Source organism: Oncorhynchus masou, unplaced genomic scaffold (assembly GCF_036934945.1).
Source record: "Oncorhynchus masou masou isolate Uvic2021 unplaced genomic scaffold, UVic_Omas_1.1 unplaced_scaffold_4035, whole genome shotgun sequence".
NCBI lineage: Eukaryota > Metazoa > Chordata > Actinopteri > Salmoniformes > Salmonidae > Oncorhynchus > Oncorhynchus masou.
The window spans coordinates 2750-22222 of record NW_027010435.1 but is presented as its reverse complement, the minus strand read 5'-3'; the positions used below and the strand labels follow the sequence as shown (position 1 = coordinate 22222).

At 44.8% G+C, this 19473-nt stretch overlaps 1 protein-coding gene across 1 annotated transcript; it reads left to right on the top strand.

Annotated features, from left to right (window-relative positions):
• Positions 1-5506: 5506 nt before the first annotated feature.
• Positions 5507-19189, top strand: LOC135534859 (DNA polymerase theta-like; the record flags this gene model as incomplete). Its single annotated transcript, XM_064961673.1, has 10 exons — positions 5507-5782; positions 6028-6147; positions 6461-6584; positions 6687-6817; positions 12617-12773; positions 14133-14247; positions 16540-16741; positions 17378-17519; positions 18169-18321; positions 18977-19189. Coding segments are annotated over exons 1-10 (1633 nt in total), but the record flags the coding sequence as incomplete, so codon positions are not given.
• Between the last annotated feature and the right edge of the window lie 284 nt (positions 19190-19473).

Genomic DNA, 19473 nt, shown 5'->3' with positions numbered 1-19473 from the left:
TTTCCCAAGTGAAAGTCCATGTTTACGACTGTCAACGAACGGAAGTTGTTGTACACCGTCGGACTTTTTTTGTGAAACACTGGCGGTATTTTCGATTCTTCACGTATGTTTCCATCTTCCAACAAAATATTTATTGTTGTCCCCTTTCTTTTTATTTGTTGACATTATTTGCAGAAACAAACGTAGCTTACTCTGTGCTATATTCAGAACTTTTTGCATGCTAATGTTGTTAACGTTATCTGGCGAAACATTTAATTTTGTAGCAAAAAGTGACTACAACTAACGTAAAGCTAACGTAGCTACTTTAACGTTAGCTTAAGGTTGTTACAAGTATACTAATTAATGTTTTATTTCACTATGATACGCTGTCGTAGTGAACCTGCTGCCTGTTTTCTCCAGCCAGCCTAGTAACAGTGAGGTCGGATATGGAGGGTTGCTGAGCCCTGTTCTCTACCGGGGTCCGTCAGCCAGTCCAGCCGGACAGGACTCAGGTCAGGAGACGCATAGTTAGGACGACAGGATGAGCTCCACGGCCCCCCGGCCAAGAGGAAATGTTACATGGGACGACATCAGATCATCAAGAAAAACAGGTGGACATTTTTTTTTTATTTTTTCCACACGACACCGAGTTAAATTGTCATGTTAACACACCCTTTTTTTGTGTGTGTGATTGGGGTCGCCTTTATATGTTATTATTATTTATTTTTTTTATATCAAATCAATACATAAAGCACATGAGGGAACACAAGCAAACATAGATTACAAACAATAGACAATCGAGCTAGGGGGTACAATATCACATTACAATTACACAAGGACCTTAAGGGACATGTATATACTTACAATTCTAACAACTTTTTTGTCAGTAGAGCATTTAACCGTCTTAAAATACAGTTCAATTTCTTTTTGTAGGATACGAAAATGTGGTTTTCTGTTTGTAAATTTACATTTGTGTATATGACATTTGGCCAAAAGAATAATGAAATTAATTACATAAAAATGATTCCGCATTTTTTTTCTGTATGTAAAGAATCCAAACAGTACATCTCTCCACAATAGTGTAAAATCTTCATAAATGTGTTAAATTATACACCTACTGATGTCTTGCCACAGTTGTCTTACATGCATACAATGCCAAAACAAGATGCACAACTGTTTCTGGGTGGTCATTACAAAAGGATCAATTTGAGTTCATGTCTTCCTTAAACTTCTTCATATAGTGGTTGGCAGGATAATATTTATGAATAATTTTAAAGGAAACTTCCTTAATTTTTGTTAACAAGTAGGTATGTGTGTGGCAACATCCAAACTTTTTCCCAACAGATATTATCAATAAATCCATTCCAATAAGGCATGACATGAGGTATAGATACAACATCCTGCTGGAAACAAGGATCGATCGCTCTGTTGTTGAATGGACCAACATGACATAAGGTATAGATACAACATCCAGCTGAAACAAGGATCGTATCGCTCTGTTGTTGAATGGACCAACATGACATAAGGTATAGATACAACATCCTGCTGAAACAAGGATCGTATCGCTCTGTTGTTGAATGGACCAACATGACATAAGGTATAGATACAACATCCTGCTGAAACAAGGATCGTATCACTCTGTTGTTGAATGGACCAACATGACATAAGGTATAGATACAACATCCTGCTGAAACAAGGATCGTATCGCCTGTTGTTGAATGGACCAACATGACATAAGGTATAGATACAACATCCTGCTGAAACAAGGATCGTATCACTCTGTTGGTGAATGGACCAAAAGTGAATCAAATCTTTCCTACAGATGAGTCAACAGGGTCAACAGAAGGTCGGCTCTGAGGGTCAGGTCTTGACACGTTCCTGAATAACAGAGCAACACCTGAGGGAATGGCATCTAAAACAATTGCAAAATCTTTAGGTGTTACAGGGACCTTGTAAAGTGATAAGAATTCCTTATAACTGAGTAAAAGACCCTCTGCATTTACCAGTTGTCTCACCAATAGGATATTATTTCGGAACCAATATTCTAAACAGAGAGGTATTTTTATACAATATATCCCGATTATTCCATATATAATATCTGTGTGGAGAAAAAATTGTGTTTATAAATTAAGGACCATGACAAGAAAACCTGCCGATGAAAAGCAGACAGTTTCACTGGAACTTAAGGCCACCATCATGTTAACATACCCGTGTCCCACTGTGGAACAGTAGTTGACTCGTTCACAGAACGTACTGGACTAGATTTCGAAACTCGGTTATTTACTATATTATAACATTAAGAGGTTTTAATATTATTCGGGATGGGCACTGCTACGGACGTTCGTATTTGATTACTTGCTAGTTACTTATTAGAAAAATAAAAAGCCCTATTTGAATGAAAACGCTTTTCAAGTGTGTAGCTTGTTATTGTCGGTCAATCAAAGCAGCACCACCGTCAAAATCTACGTTTATTGGTAGCGTACAGATATTTTTATAGATGTTATCGCAGAGTGCAATGAAATGCTTGTGTTTCTTGCTCCAACAGTGCAATCCAAAAATTAAAAAGAAAGAAATGAAGAAATGTCAGAGTCCAGAATATAAATATATAATGGTGTGTATAGATAGTATGGACAGTATATGTTCTGTTATAATCTCCACCCGGCACAGCCAGAAGAGGACTGGCCACCCCACATAGCCTGGTTCCTCTCTAGGTTTCTTCCTAGGTTTTGGCCTTTCTAGGGAGTTTTCCTAGCCACCGTGTTTCTACACCTCATTGCTTGCTGTTTTGGGTTTTAGGCTGGGTTTCTGTACAGCACTTTGAGACATCAGCTCATGTAAGAAGGGCTTTATAAATACATTTGATTTGAAAAGGTGAGTACAGCAGTAGTTATATAGGAACCACCGTACTAGAATACAGTATATACACATGAAGTGGGTAAAACAGTATGTAAACATTATTAAAGTGACCAGTGTACCATGTCCATGTACATAGGGCAGCAGTCTTTAAGGCACAGGGTCGAGTACTGGGTGGTAGCCAGCAAGTGACTAAGTTCAGGGCAGGGTACTGGGCTGAGGCCGGCTAGTGGGGACTGTTTAACAGACTGATGGCCTAGAGATCAAGTGGTTTATCAGTCGCTTGGTTCCAGCTTAGATGCACATGTACAGTCTCCTAGGGGCCGGGACAATACCAGTATTCAAATATGTTTTAAGCACTGAGCACACCAAACTATTTGGACCTTTAAAAACCTGCTGTATATAAAATAGTGTTTGCTATAGCTTGGAAAATAAATAACTCTGGATGCCTGCATAATTATGTTTGTTTCCAAAATTAGGTTGTTTTCCTAAAAGGTTAAATTCGTTCGTTTTGTTACCTTGCCACGATAGTAATGAGTATCTCCAGTATCGTCCATCCCTACTGTCTCCGCCTTCTAGATGGTAGATTGGTGAACAGGCTGTGGCTCGTGTGGATGAGGTCTTGATGTCTTCTAGATGGGGTGAACAGGCTGTGGCTCATGGATGAGGTCCTTGATGATCTCCCTGTGTGGATGGGTGATGATCAGATGGTAGATGGGTGAACAGGCTGGATGAGGTCCTTGATGATCTTCTAGATGGTAGATGGGTGAACAGGCTGATGATCTTCTAGATGGTAGGATGAGGTCCTTGATGATCTCCTTCCTGTAACACCGGGTGCTGTAGATGCCCTGCAGGTGATTCAGTTACTGCACCAGGCGGAGATAGTTTGAGGGTCTTAGGGGCTCAGCTGACTTTCTTCAGCCTCTTGTGGTTGAAGAGGTGCTTTGCACCTTCTTCACCACTGTCTGTGAAGGACTATTTCAATACAATCAAATGTATTTATAAAGCCCCATTTACATCAGCCGATGTTAGAAAGTGCTATACAGAAACCCAGACTAAAACCCCAGACAGCAAGCAATTCAGATGTAGAAGCACTTCAGGTCGTCAGTGATGTGCACGCAGAGGAACTTGAAGCTTTTCACCCTCCCCACTGCGGCCCCAGATTGGTACATGCTCTCTCTGCTGTCTCCTGTAGTCCACGATCAGAAGAGGTTATCTTCCTGGCACCACTCTGTAGAGCTGGGACGATAAACCGAAAATTACGGACACCGACATTTCTAACTCATACCGAAGCAATTTAGATCCAGTTGCAGAGAGAGGTGTTCAGTCCCACGCTCCTGAACTTAGTGATGAGCTTTGAGGGGACAATGGTGTTGAACGCAGAATTGTAGTCAATGAACAGCATTCTCACATAGGTATGGCTTTTGTCCAGGGGGAAGTGTGCAGTGTGATGGCGATTGCGTTGTCTTTGGATCTATTGGGGCGGTAAGCAACCTGAAGTGGGTCTAGAGTGGCAGGTAAGGTAGAAGTGGTATGATCCTTGACTAGTCTCTCAAAGCACTTCATGATGGAGAGGAGTGAGTTCTATGGGCCGGTAGTCATTCAGTTCAGTTATCTTTGCTTTCTTGGGTACAGGAACAATGCTGGACATCTTGAAACGTGGGGACAGCGGACTGGGATAGGGAGATTTAATATGTCTGTAAACACTCCAGCCAGCTGGTCTGCATGCGGTCTGGAGGACGTGGATCGGGGGTGTCATCTGGCGGCAGCCAGCAGGGTTAACACGCTGGAAGTCCTTCTCACATCGGCCATGGGGATCGGGAGCACACAGTCCTGTTATAACCTCTGTGATCATTACTATATTATAACATAGATGTTATAACCCCTGTGATCATTACTATATTATGATGTGACTAGATGTTATAACCCTGGGTGATCATTACTATATTATGACATGACTAGATGTTATAACCCTGTGATCATTACTATATTATGACATGACTAGATGTTTTAACCCTGTGATCATTACTATATTATGACATGACTAGATGTTATAACCCTGTGATGATGTTATAACCCTGTGATCATTACTATATTATGACATGAGATGTTTTAACCCTGTGATCATTACTATATTATGACATGACTAGATGTTTTAACCCTGTGATCATTACTATATTATGACATGACTAGATGTTATAACCCTGTGATAATTACTATATTATGACATGACTAGATGTTATAACCCTGTGTTAATTACTATATTATGACATGACTAGATGTTATAAATTCTGTGTTAAACCGTTACTATATTATGACATGACTAGATGTTATAACCCTGTGTTAATTACTATATTATAACATGACTAGATGTTTTAATGTTTTACTCTGTTTCTCTCTGCAGTGTCCCCGACCCTGAGCAGCCACTCACCCCAAGACGCTCCAGCGTGACACACACACACGCTGCGTGACAACACACACATCGCTGCGTGACAACACACACACGCTGCGTGACAACACACACACGCTGCGTGACAACACACACACGGCCCAGAATGGGGCTGCAGGACAGGTGTGTGTGGTAGGAGACTCCTCCTTAGACCCTGGAGAGGATATGCTGCAGGTTCTGGAAGCTCTGGATCCTGGAGGGATGAAATTAACACATGGGGTAGAGATGGGGGTATCTTTAATCCAGAGAGGGGTATCCCACGCCTGCAGCTCCAGCCAAGACCTCCCACAGCCTGACACCAGGACCAGAGGTCGGCTAGGGGTTGGACTGGGACCAGGTGTGTGTGAGCATCCAGGGCTGGTTCAGACAGCGGACTGTAAGGACCTGGCTCAGTGCCTGCTGTTCAGTGAAGACTCAGAGGACAGAGAGCATGCTGGGACGCTTCCACACAGACCTACGGACGCCACACCCCCTCAGAAGAACTGCAGCTCCAGAGGGTGTGTTTTTACCAGTAGACTGACATACAAACAAAAAACATTCATTTGATCTTGTTCTAACTTTATTGACGGGGTTGTACCTTTAACAGCCATGCCAATAAATGTTTATTTCATTTCAATGTTGTCGTTGACAGTAGGAAGCGCATGGCTAGGGGAGGAGCTCTGAGACCACACCCACAGGAAGAGGAAATGGTTCCTGCCAGAATGCTGACTCCCATTGGACGTGTCTGATGACTTCATCCTGTTCAGACCCCCTCCCACCTGGCACGGGCGAGGGAGCGCGTCCTACAGCGATCTCTGAGGAACAACATGTCAGCCTCTGTTCTCACGCCCCTACTGGGCTGGAGGCCAGCACGCTCAACACTACAGGTACGGGATGAAAGGATGTGTGTGTGTGTGGTGTGTAACGTGTGTGGTGTGTGTGTAACGTGTGTGGTGTGTGTGTGTGTGTGTGTAACGTGTGTGTGTGTGTGTGTAACGTGTGTGTGTGTGTGTAACGTGTGTGGTGTGTGTGTGTGTGTGTGTGTGTGTGTGTAACGTGTGTGGTGTGTAACGTGTGTGTGTGTGTGTAACGTGTGGGGTGTGTAACGTGCGTGTGTGTGTGTGTGTGTCCCCCAGGTGTTGGTCTATCAGCGGTGTTTATGCGTCCAGACGAGCAGTGTGACAAGTTGTTGTTGTCCAGCTGGGGCTGCCTGCTGCGGTCCTTGAACGCCACCGTCATCATGGTGTCTCCTCCATGTTCCCCTGGCAGGCTCAGTGTCTCAGTCTGGGACGCGTGCTGCAAGGACACAACCTGGTCTACTCAGGTACCCTGACCCCTTGACCCTACCAATCTACCCCGCCCAGAACCCTGACCCTTGACCCTACCAATCTACCCCTGACCGTTAACCCCTGACCTCTAATCCCAGCCCCAACCAGTGCAGGGAAGACCCTGGTGGCAGAGCTGTTAATGCTGAAGAGAGTCCTGGAGACCAGGAGGAAAGCTCTGTTTATTCTGCCCTTCGTATCCCTGGCCAAGGAGAAGATGACCTACCTACAGGTACAGTGGAAGTCAGAGAGGGATAGAGGGAAGGAGAGGCAGAAATGCTCTGTGGGTATATGTACAGGGCCTTGCAGAAAGTATTCAGACCCCTTTGGATTTCTTCTCATGTTATTGTCTTACAAAGTGAGATAAAAGTGAAATTGTCATTTCTTTTGTCAACAATCTACACATAAATTAAACAACAAAAAAATATAGTCGCTGCATGAGTATTCAGCTCCCTGAGTCAATACATGTTTGCTAGAATCACTGTCGCCAGTGATTACAGCTGTGAGTCTTTCTGGGTCAGTCTCTAAGAGCTGTGAGTCTTTCTGGGTCAGTCTCAAGAGCTGTGAGTCTTTCTGGGTCAACCCCTAAGAGCTGTGAGCCTTTCTGGGTCAGTCTCTAAGAGCTGTGAGCCTTTCTGGGTCAGTCTCTAAGAGCTGTGAGCCTTTCTGAGTCAGTCTTTAAGAGCTGTGAGTCTTTCTGGGTCAGTCTCTAAGAGCTGTGAGTCTTCCTGGGTCAGTCTCTAAGAGCTGTGAGTCTTCCTGGGTCAGTCTCTAAGAGCTGGGAGTCTTTCTGGGTCAGTCTCTAAGCACTGTGAGTCTTTCTGAGTCAGTCTTTAAGAGCTGTGAGTCTTTCTGGGTCAGTCTCTAAGAGCTGTGAGCCTTTCTGGGTCAGTCTCTAAGAGCTGTGAGCCTTCCTGGGTCAGTCTCTAAGAGCTGAGTCTTGCTAGTGCGATTATTTATTTTATTTTTTTGGGGGGGGCCTGCCTAGTTGATAATTGATGCAATGTTCACAGTTTGTTGCAGACAGGCCATGTGATTTATAGGATATTTTCTTTTATCAGGATATTTTACCTGCAGGCTGCAATGTTTTTATTTGTTGGCTTTATGTAGGCTATTTCGACATAGTTGGCAATATCAGTTACTTTAGATTTGTATAATTTTCATGTAGATATAATGTAGATTAACCACAGACTGATTTTGAGATACAAAGGCTATTATATATTCAATTAAACTGTTCCAGGAAAAATGTGCATATGAAAATTATGACTGACACGTATATCTCTGTACCGTAATGCCCTGTATATAGCCTCTACATTGACTCTGTACCGCAACACCCTGTATATAGCCTCTACATTGACTCTGTACCGTAACACCCTGTATATAGCCTCTACATTGACTTCTGTACCGTAACACCCTGTATAGCCTCCACATTGACTCTGTACCGTAACACCCCTGTATATAGCCTCCACATTGACTCTGTACTGGTACCCTGTATATAGCCTCCACATTGACTCTGTACCAGTACCCCTGTATATAGCATCCACATTGACTCTGTACCAGTACCCCCTGTATATAGCCTCCACATTGACTCTGTACCAGTACCCCTGTATAGCCTCCACATTGACTTCTGTACCGTACCCCCTGTATATAGCCTCCACATTGACTCTGTACCGGTACCCCTGTATATAGCCTCCACATTGACTCTGTACCGTAACAACCTGTATAGAGCATCCACATTGACTCTGTATCGTAACACCCTGTATAGAGCCTCCACATTGACTCAGTACCGTAATACCCTGTATATAGCTTCCACATTGACTCTGTACCGTAATACCCTGTATATAGCCTCCACATTGACTCTGTACCGTAATACCCTGTATATAGCCTCCACATTGACTCAGTACCGTAATACCCTGTATATAGCCTCCACATTGACTCAGTACCGTAATACCCTGTATATAGCCTCACATTGACTCTGTACCGTAATACCCTGTATATAGCCTCCACATTGACTCTGTACCGTAATACCCTGTATATAGCCTCGCTTTTGTTGAATACTTTGTTTATTTTCAATTTTTTACTGAACACTTATTTTTTTCTTAACTTCTTCAAACTTTGTTGGTTAAGGGCAAGTAAGAATTTCACTGTAAGGTCTACTACACCTGTTGTATTCAGCATTTCACTGTAAGGTCTACTACACCTGTTGTATTCAGCATTTCACTGTGAGGTCTACTACACCTGTTGTATTCCGGCGCATGTGACAAATAACTTTTATTTAATATCGGTAGAAATAGTAAGATAAATTGTCACCCAAATGGAAAAGGTTTCCGACCCTTGGTGTAGCCTGTTCCCAACAACAGCAGGAACACAAAGCCAGAATCTGCGAAGGCCAGTTGCTGCAGCAGGGAGGTCAGGGAACAGGTTCTGGCTATCTTGACTGGCTCCCTCTTGAGTTATTTGTGTGTGTTAATTATTTAATCAAATGGCGTGCTTAAAGCGTCAGGACCAGTTCGGTGTTTTAACACAACGTGTCATTAACAACTTCACTGAGTACCACTCTTCATATTTTCAACATGGTGGTGGCTGCTATATGTTATGGGTATGCTTGTCAAATGAACTTTTCAGCAGGACAATAGCCTAAAACACAAGACGACATTGAATGTTCCTGAGTTGCCTAGTTACAGTTTTGACTTAAATTGGCTTGAAAATCTATGACAAGACTTGAAAATGGCTGTAATGTGAATAATGTGCAAATATTGTACAATCCAGGTGTGGAAATCTCTTAGGACTTGCCCAGAAAGACTCACAGCTGTATTCGCCACAGGTGATTCTAACATGTATTGACTCAGGAGTGTGAATACTTATGTAAATGAGATATTTCTGTATTTCGTTTTCAATACATTTCCTAAACTATATAAAAACATGACAAATACAATCGGAAAGTATTTTCACCCCTTCCCTTTAGCCACATTTTTTATAAATGTTATTAAAAAGAGACGGTGTGTGTCCTGTCCAGAGTGTGTTCTCAGAGTGTGTCCTCAGAGTGTGTCCTGTCCAGAGTGTGTCCTGTCCAGAGTGTGTCCTGTCCAGAGTGTGTCCTGTCCAGAGTGTGTCCTGTCCAGTGTGTGTCCTGTCCAGTGTGTGTCCTGTCCAGAGTGTGTCCTGTCCAGAGTGTGTCCTGTCCAGAGTGTGTCCTGTCCAGAGTGTGTCCTGTCCAGAGTGTGTCCTGTCCAGAGTATGTTCTCATGTGTCCTGTCCAGAGTGTGTCCTGTCCAGAGTGTGTTCTCAGTGTGTGTTCAGTGTGTGTCCTGTCCAGAGGTGTCCTGTCCAGAGTGTGTCCTGTCCAGAGTGTGTCCTGTCCAGAGTGTGTCCTGTCCAGAGTATGTTCTCAGTGTGTGTCCTGTCCAGAGTGTGTCCTGTCCAGAGTGTGTCCTGTCCAGAGTGTGTCCTGTCCAGAGTGTGTCCTGTCCAGAGTGTGTCCTGTCCAGAGTGTGTTCTCAGAGTTTGTCCTGTCCAGAGTGTGTCCTGTCCAGAGTGTGTCCTGTCCAGAGTGTGTCCTGTCCAGAGTGTGTCCTGTCCAGAGTGTGTCCTGTCCAGAGTGTGTCCTGTCCAGAGTATGTTCTCAGTGTGTGTGTTCTGTCCAGAGTGTGTTCTCAGTGTGTGTTCTCAGTGTGTGTCCTGTCCAGAGTGTGTCCTGTCCAGAGTGTGTCCTGTCCAGAGTATGTTCTCAGAGTGTGTCCTGTCCAGAGTGTGTTCTCAGTGTGTGTTCTCAGTGTGTGTCCTGTCCAGAGTGTGTTCTCAGAGTGTGTCCTGTCCAGAGTGTGTCCTGTCCAGAGTGTGTCCTGTCCAGAGTGTGTCCTGTCCAGAGTGTGTCCTGTCCAGAGTGTGTCCTGTCCAGAGTGTGTCCTGTCCAGAGTGTGTTCTCAGTGTGTGTCCTGTCCAGAGTGTGTTCTCAGTGTGTGTCCTGTCCAGAGTGTGTCCTGTCCAGAGTGTGTCCTGTCCAGAGTATGTTCTCAGTGTGTGTTCTGTCCAGAGTGTGTTCTCAGTGTGTGTCCTATCCAGAGTGTGTTCTCAGTGTGTGTCCTGTCCAGAGTGTGTCCTGTCCAGAGTGTGTCCTGTCCAGAGTATGTTCTCAGAGTGTGTCCTGTCCAGAGTGTGTTCTCAGTGTGTCCTGTCCAGAGTGTGTTCTCAGTGTGTCCTGTCCAGAGTGTGTTCTCAGTGTGTCCTGTCCAGAGTGTGTTCTCAGTGTGTGTTCTGTCCAGAGTGTGTTCTCAGTGTGTCCTGTCCAGAGTGTGTTCTCAGTGTGTCCTGTCCAGAGTGTGTTCTCAGTGTGTCCTGTCCAGAGTGTGTTCTCAGTGTGTGTTCTCAGTGTGCGTCCTGTCCAGAGTGTGTTCTCAGTGTGTGTCCTGTCCAGAGTGTGTTCTCAGAGTGTGTCCTGTCCAGAGTGTGTTCTCAGTGTGTGTCCTGTCCAGTGTGTGTTTTCAGTGTGTGTCCTGTCCAGTGTGTGTTCTCAGTGTGTGTCCTGTCCAGAGTGTGTTCTCAGTGTGTGTCGTGTCCAGAGTGTGTTCTCAGTGTGTGTTCTCAGTGTGTGTTCTCAGTGTGTGTCCTGTCCAGAGTGTGTTCTCAGTGTGTGTCCTGTCCAGAGTGTGTCCTGTCCAGAGTGTGTCCTGTCCAGTGTGTGTCCTGTCCAGAGTGTGTCCTGTCCAGAGTGTGTCCTGTCCAGAGTGTGTCCTGTCCAGTGTGTGTCCTGGTCCAGAGGTGTCCTGTTCAGAGGTGTCCTGTCCAGAGTGTGTTCTCAGTGTGTCCTGTCCAGAGTGTGTCCTGTCCAGAGTGTGTCCTGTCCAGAGTGTGTTCTCAGTGTGTGTCCTGTCCAGAGTGTGTTCTCAGTGTGTGTCCTGTCCAGAGTGTGTCCTGTCCAGAGTGTGTCCTGTCCAGAGTGTGTTCTCAGTGTGTGTCCTATCCAGAGTGTGTTCTCAGTGTGTGTCCTGTCCAGAGTGTGTCCTGTCCAGAGTGTGTCCTGTCCAGAGTGTGTCCTGTCCAGAGTGTGTCCTGTCCAGAGTGTCCTGTCCAGGAGTGTGTCCTGTCCAGAGTGTGTCCTGTCCAGAGTGTGTCCTGTCCAGTGTGTGTCCTGTCCAGTGTGTGTCCTGTCCAGTGTGTGTCCTGTCCAGAGTGTGTTCTCAGTGTGTGTCCTGTCCAGAGTGTGTTCTCAGTGTGTGTCCTGTCCAGAGTGTGTTCTGTCCAGAGTGTGTTCTCAGTGTGTGTCCTGTCCAGAGTGTGTTCTGTCCAGAGTGTGTCCTCAGACAGTGTGTGTGTCCTGTCCAGAGTGTGTCCTGTCCAGAGTGTGTCCTGTCCAGAGTTTGTCCTGTCCAGAGTGTGTTCTCAGTGTGTGTCCTGTCCAGAGTGTGTCCTGTCCAGAGTGTGTTCTCAGTGTGTGTCCTGTCCAGAGTGTGTTCTCAGTGTGTGTCCTGTCCAGAGTGTGTCCTGTCCAGAGTGTGTCCTGTCCAGAGTGTGTCCTGTCCAGAGTGTGTCCTGTCCAGAGTGTGTCCTGTCCAGAGTGTGTCCTGTCCAGTGTGTGTCCTGTCCAGAGTGTGTTCTCAGTGTGTGTCCTGTCCAGAGTGTGTTCTCAGTGTGTGTCCTGTCCAGAGTGTGTTCTCAGTGTGTCCTGTCCAGAGTGTGTTCTCAGTGTGTGTCCTGTCCAGAGTGTGTTCTCAGTGTGTGTCCTGTCCAGAGTGTGTCCTGTCCAGAGTGTGTTCTGTCCAGAGTGTGTCCTCAGACAGTGTGTGTGTCCTGTCCAGAGTGTGTTCTCAGTGTGTGTCCTGTCCAGAGTGTGTCCTGTCCAGAGTGTGTCCTGTCCAGAGTGTGTCCTGTCCAGAGTGTCCTGTCCAGAGTGTGTCCTGTCCAGAGTGTCCTGTCCAGAGTGTGTCCTGTCCAGAGTGTGTCCAGTCCAGAGTGTGTCCAGTCCAGAGTGTGTCCTGTCCAGAGTGTGTCCTGTCCAGAGTGTGTCCTCAGACAGTGTGTGTGTCCTGTCCAGAGTGTGTTCTCCGAGGCGGGGGTGTGTGTGGAGGGCTACATGGGAGGTCGGGCTGCTCCAGGAGGTTTCAGTAGTCTGGACGTAGCAGTGTGTACTATAGAGAAGGCCAACTCCCTCCTCAACAGACTCATAGAGGAGGATTCCATGGACCTACTGGGTAGGTGTTGATGTTGAAACTTGGACCGTATGTTTCTACTGTAGTGTGATAATCTAATCTGCTGTGCTGTGTGTTGGTGTAATAATCTAATCTGCTGTGCTGTGTGTAGGTGTGGTATGTAATAATCTAATCTGCTGTGCTGTGTGTAGGTGTGGTATGTAATAATCTAATCTGCTGTGCTGTGTGTAGGTGTGGTATGTAATAATCTAATCTGCTGTGCTGTGTGTAGGTGTGGTAGTGTAATAATCTAATCTGCTGTGTGTAGGTGTGGTAGTGTAATAATCTAATCTGCTGTGTGTAGGTGTGGTAGTGTAATAATCTAATCTGCTGTGTGGTAGTGTAATAATCTAATCTGCTGTGTGTAGGTGTGGTCGTGTAATAATCTAATCTGCTGTGTAGGTGTGGTAGTGTAATAATCTAATCTGATGTGCAGTGTGGTCGTGTAATAATCTAATCTGATGTGTGTAGGTGTGGTAGTGTAATAATCTAATCTGCTGTGTGTAGGTGTGGTAGTGTAATAATCTAATCTGCTGTGTGGTAGTGTAATAATCTAATCTGCTGTGTGTAGGTGTGGTCGTGTAATAATCTAATCTGCTGTGTGTAGGTGTGGTAGTGTAATAATCTAATCTGATGTGCAGTGTGGTCGTGTAATAATCTAATCTGATGTGTGTAGGTGTGGTAGTGTAATAATCTAATCTGCTGTGTGTAGGTGTGGTATGTAATAATCTAATCTGATGTGTGTAGGTGTGGTAGTGTAATAATCTAATCTGCGGTGTGTAGGTGTGGTAGTGTAATAATCTAATCTGATGTGTCTAGGTGTGGTAGTGTAATAATCTAATCTGCTGTGCTGTGTGGTAGTGTAATAATCTAATCTGCTGTGTGTAGGTGTGGTATTGTAATAATCTAATCTGCGGTGTGTAGGTGTGGTAGTGTAATAATCTAATCTGCTGTGCTGTGTGGTAGTGTAATAATCTAATCTGCTGTGTGTAGGTGTGGTAGTGTAATAATCTAATCTGTCGTGCTGTGTCTAGGTGTGGTAGTGTAATAATCTAATCTGCTGTGCTGTGTGTAGGTGTGGTAGTGTAATAATCTAATCTGCTGTGCTGTGTGGTCGTGTAATAATCTAATCTGCTGTGTGTAGGTGTGGTGGTGTAATAATCTAATCTGCTGTGTGTAGGTGTGGTAGTGTAATAATCTAATCTGCTGTGTGTAGGTGTGGTAGTGTAATAATCTAATCTGCTGTGTGTAGGTGTGGTAGTGTAATAATCTAATCTGATGTGCAGTGTGGTCGTGTAATAATCTAATCTGCTGTGCTGTGTGTAGGTGTGGTAGTGTAATAATCTAATCTGCTGTGTGTAGGTGTGGTGGTTGTGGATGAGCTTCACATGGTAGGAGACTCTGGTAGAGGATATCTGCTTGAACTACTGCTCACCAAGATACGATACATCGCCCTCAAACACAACACCAACAACAGGTACGTCTGGGGGGGGTCTGATACATCTCCCTCAAACACAACACCAACAACAGGTACGTCTGGGGGGGGGTCTGATACATCTCCCTCAAACACAACACCAACAACAGGTACGTCTGGGGGGGTCTGGTACATCTCCCTCAAACACAACACCAACAACAGGTACGTCTGGGGGGGGGTCTGATACATCTCCCTCAAACACAACACCAACAACAGGTACGTCTGGGGGGCGGTGTCTGGTACATCTCCCTCAAACACAACACCAACAACAGGTACGTCTGGGGGGGGGTCTGGTACATCTCCCTCAAACACAACACCAACAACAGGTACGGCTGGGGGGGGCGGTGTCTCTGTAATTGTGTTCAACAAGGCTTCTGTTTGCAGCGAACATGTTGAATGGTTTGAATATACAGTGGGGCAAAAAAGTATTTAGTCAGCCACCAATTGTGCAAATTCTCCCACTTAAAAAGATGAGAGAGGCCTGTAATTTTCATCATAGGTACACTTCAACTATGACAGACAAAATGAGAAAAAAAATCCAGAAAATTACATTGTAGGATTTTTTAAATGAAATTATTTGCAAATTCTCATGTTAGTTTCATTCCAAACGTCGTAAATTGTTGGTTATCTGCATGAACCCAGTCTTCACTATGAGTCATCCATACATCAATAGTCTTAAATCATTTATTTGCTAACTAAATAATCACAGAAATGCACAAACAAACAGTAGATATAGTTACAAGGAAATAATAGAGTATGTGCTCTAGTGGGCTAAACTGGCATCGCGGCTTGGTGGACAAGCAGAATTCTGTATGCAGAGTTTCAATTTGGTGTTTGCCGTATTTTGTTAATTCTTGGTTGGCGAGCGGACCCAAGACCTCACAACCATAAAGGGCAATGGGTTCTATAACGATTCAAGTACTTTTAGCCAAAGCCTAATTGGTATGTCGAATGTCATGTTCCTTTTGATGGCATAGAAGGCCCTTCTTGCCTTGTCTCTCAGATCGTTAACAGCTTTGTGTGGCACTGATTTTTAGGCCAAAGTATGTATAGTTTTTTGTGTGCTCGGGGGCAACAGTGTCTAGATGGAATTTGTATTTGTGGTCCTGGCGACTTGACCCTTTTTTGCATCACCATTATTTTTTAGCTTACTGAGATTTACTGTCAGGGCCCAGGTCTGGCAGAATCTGTGCAGAATATCTAGGTGCTGCTTTGGTTGGGGACAGAAGCACCAGATCATCACCAAACAGTAGACATTAGACTTCAGATTCTAGTAGGGTGAGGCCGGGTGCTGCAGACTGTTCTAGTGCCCTCGCCAATTTGTTGATATAAATGTTGAAGAGGGTAGGGCTTATCCTGCATCCCTGTCTCACACCACGACCCTGTGGGAAGATTTTATTTTTTTTGCCAATTTTAACCGCACACTTGTTGTTTGTGTACATGGATTTTATAATGTCTTGTGTTTTTACCCCCAACACCACTTTCCATCAATTTGTATAGCAGACCCTCATGCCAAATTGAGTTGAAGGCTTTTTTGAAATCAACAAAGCATGAGAAGACTTTGCCTTTGTTTTGGTTTATTTGTTTGTCAATTAGGGTGAATTTGTGCTCTGTCTTATGGTAATTTGGTAAAAAGCCAAATTGACATTTGCTCAGTAGATTGTTTTCATTGAGGAAATGTATGAGTCTGCTGTTAATGATAATGCAGAGGATTTTCCCAAGGTTGCTGTTGACGCATATCCCACGGTAGTTAATGGTGGCAAATTTGTCTCCACTTTTGTGGATTGGGCTAATCAGTCCTTGGTTCCAAGAATTGGTGAAGATGCCAGAGCTAAGGATGATGTTAGAGTTTAAGTATAGCCAATTGGAATTTATGATCTGTATATTTTATCATTTCATTGAGGATACCATCAACACCACAGGCCTTTTTTGGATTGGAGGGTTTGTATTTTGTCCTGTAGTTCATTCAGTATAATGCATTCTGGATCTCGATCTCTCTATATCTCTATCTCTCTATATCTCTATCTATCTTTCGATATCTCTATATCGCTATCTCTATATCTCTCTATATGTCTTTCTCTATCTATGTCTATATCTCTATCTCTCTCTATATATATCGCTATCTCTATCTATCTATCTATCTATCTATCTATCTATCTATCTATCTATCTATCTATCTATCTATCTATCTATCTATCTATCTATCTATCTATCTATCTATCTCTCTCTATATATTTATCTCTCTCTATATATTTATCTCTCTCTATATATTTATCTCTGTCTCTCTCTCTCTAGCTCCTTATCAGAAGGTATCCAAATCGTGGGTATGAGTGCCACCCTCCCAAACCTGTCCCTGCTGGCTGGGTGGCTGGATGCGGAGCTTTACCAGACTGACTACAGACCCGTCCCGCTGAAGCAGAGGCTCAAGGTGGGGAACAGCATCTACGACTCCAGCCTCTCTCTGGTCCGAACCTTCGAGCCCCTGATCACGGTCAAGGTAGGAGCTGCTACTGTAGTAACAAGTTACTGTTGTTCTGGTCTTTATTGCTGTTCCTAAGTTCATCTTCGATAAAGAGGATGTTGTGATATTTATTTATTTTATATATATATTACCGTTTTATATATAGACAAAAGTTTGGGGTCACTTAGAAATGTCCTTGTTTTTTAAGGAAAAGCACACTTTTTAAATTTTGTCCATTAAAATAGCTTCAAATTGATCAGAAATACAGTGTAGACATTGTTAATGTTGTAAATGACTATTGTAACTGGAAACAGCTGATTTTTAATGGAATATCTACATAGGAGTACAGAGGCCCATTATCAGCAACCATCACTCCTGTGTTCCAATGGCACGTTGTGTTATCTAATATAAAGTTTATTATTTTAAAAGGTTAATTCATCATTAGAAATTATGTTAGCACAGCACAGCTGAAAACTGTTGTTCTGATTAAAGAAGCAATAAAACTGTCCTCCTGTCCTCCTTTAGACTAGTATCTGGAGCATTAGCATTTGTGCTCCACATAACATCAGAGGAATTATCAACACGGTGTGATGACCTTTAAATATGTAACGTGTGTGTGTGTGTGTGTGTGTGTGTGTGTGTGTGTGTGTGTGTGTGTGTGTGTGTGTGTAGGGAGATGAGGACCACATACTGTCTCTATGTTATGAGACAGTGAGTGAGGGCCACTCTGTCCTCCTGTTCTGTCCTTCCAAGAGCTGGTGCGAGAAACTGTCTGACAGTATTGCTAGAGCGTTCTACAACCTCAGACACACAGGTACACACGCACACACACACACACACACACACACACACATACAGTGTGGTATTAGTATACTTGTGAGGACTTTTTGGGGACCCATTCAAAATCCTATTTTCCCGAACCCTAACCATAACCTTAATTGTAACCCCTAAAATGACATTTTATAAGTGAGGAAAATCTCCTGCTGTGAATTTTAGTTTGTTTACTATTCTTGTACTTCTCGTCCTCACAAGTACAAACACACACACACACACACACACACACACACACTTATGCCAAGACGAGTGTTCAAAGCTGTCATCAAGACAAAGGGTGGCTACTTTGAAGTATCTCAAACATAAAAATATATTTTGATTTGTTTAACACTTTTTTGGTTACTACATGATTCCATATGTGTTCTGTCATAGTTTTGATGTCTTCACTAGTATTCTACAATGTAGAGAATAAAGATAAACCCTTGAAGGAGGTGTGTCCAGACTTTTGACTGGTACTGGACATACACACAACCTTCTAAAGAATCGTCATGTTTCATTTCTTCATTATTATTATTATCAGAAGATATACATATTATAGAAATGTCTAGCAAGTTGATTTACCGTTTTAGAGAAGACAATTGGCTGCTCGGTTATGGACTATATGTGATACAGTATTTATCTCGTCTCAGGTGGTCAGGTGGTCAGTGGCTCAGCGCTCCAGGCTGTGGTATTGGACCAGGGGGGAGTGGTGGATGTGTTAGCCCAGCTCAGACGCACCCCGGCTGGGTTAGACCCAGTCCTGCAACGCACCGTGCCCTGGGGGGTGGCCTTCCACCACGCTGGTACACACAGACAGACCTCACACAGACAGACAGCACACAGACAGACAGACCTCACACAGACAGACCTCACACAGACAGGCAGACAGACAGACCCCACACAGACAGCACACAGACAGACAGACCTCACACAGACAGGCAGACAGACAGACCCCACACAGACAGACAGCCCTCACACAGACAGACAGACAGACCCCACACAGACAGCACACAGACAGACAGACCTCACACAGACAGGCAGACAGACAGACCCCACACAGACAGCACACAGACAGACAGACCTCACACACACAGACAGACCTTACACAGACAGGCAGACAGACAACACGCAGACAGACAACACACAGACAGACAGCAGACAGACAGACAGCAGACAGACAGACCTCAGGCAGACAGACAGACCTCACACACACAGACAGACCTCACACACACAGACAGACCTCACACACACACACAGACAGCATACACACAGACAGACCTCACACACACAGACAGACCTCACACACACAGACAGACCTCACACACACACACAGACCTCACACACACACACAGACAGCACACACACAGACAGCACACACACAGACAGACCTCACACACACAGACAGACAGCACACAAAACACACCATTGTAATGTTAATGTTAACACTGCTCTCTGCAGGTTTGACGTTTGATGAGCGAGACGTGTTGGAGGGAGCATTCCGAGGGGGCGTGGTCAGAGTGTTGGCGGCGACCTCAACCTTGTCATCGGGGGTCAACCTGCCTGCACGTAGGGTTATCATACGAACTCCGACCTTTAATGGCCGTCTGCTCGACCCCCTGACCTACAGACAGATGGCCGGACGCGCCGGGAGGATGGGAGTCGACACTGAGGGTGAGGAGGGGGAGGATGGGAGTCGACACTGAGGGGGAGGATGGGAGTCGACACTGAGGGGGAGGATGGGAGTCGACACTGAGGGGGAGGATGGGAGTCGACACTGAGGGGGGTGGGAGTCGACACTGAGGGGGAGGGTGGGAGTCGACACTGAGGGGGAGGGTGGGAGTCGACACTGAGGAGGGGGAGGATGGGAGTCGACACTGAGGGGGAGGAGGGGAGTCGACACTGAGGAGGGGGAGGATGGGAGTCGACACTGAGGGGGGTGGGAGTCGACACTGAGG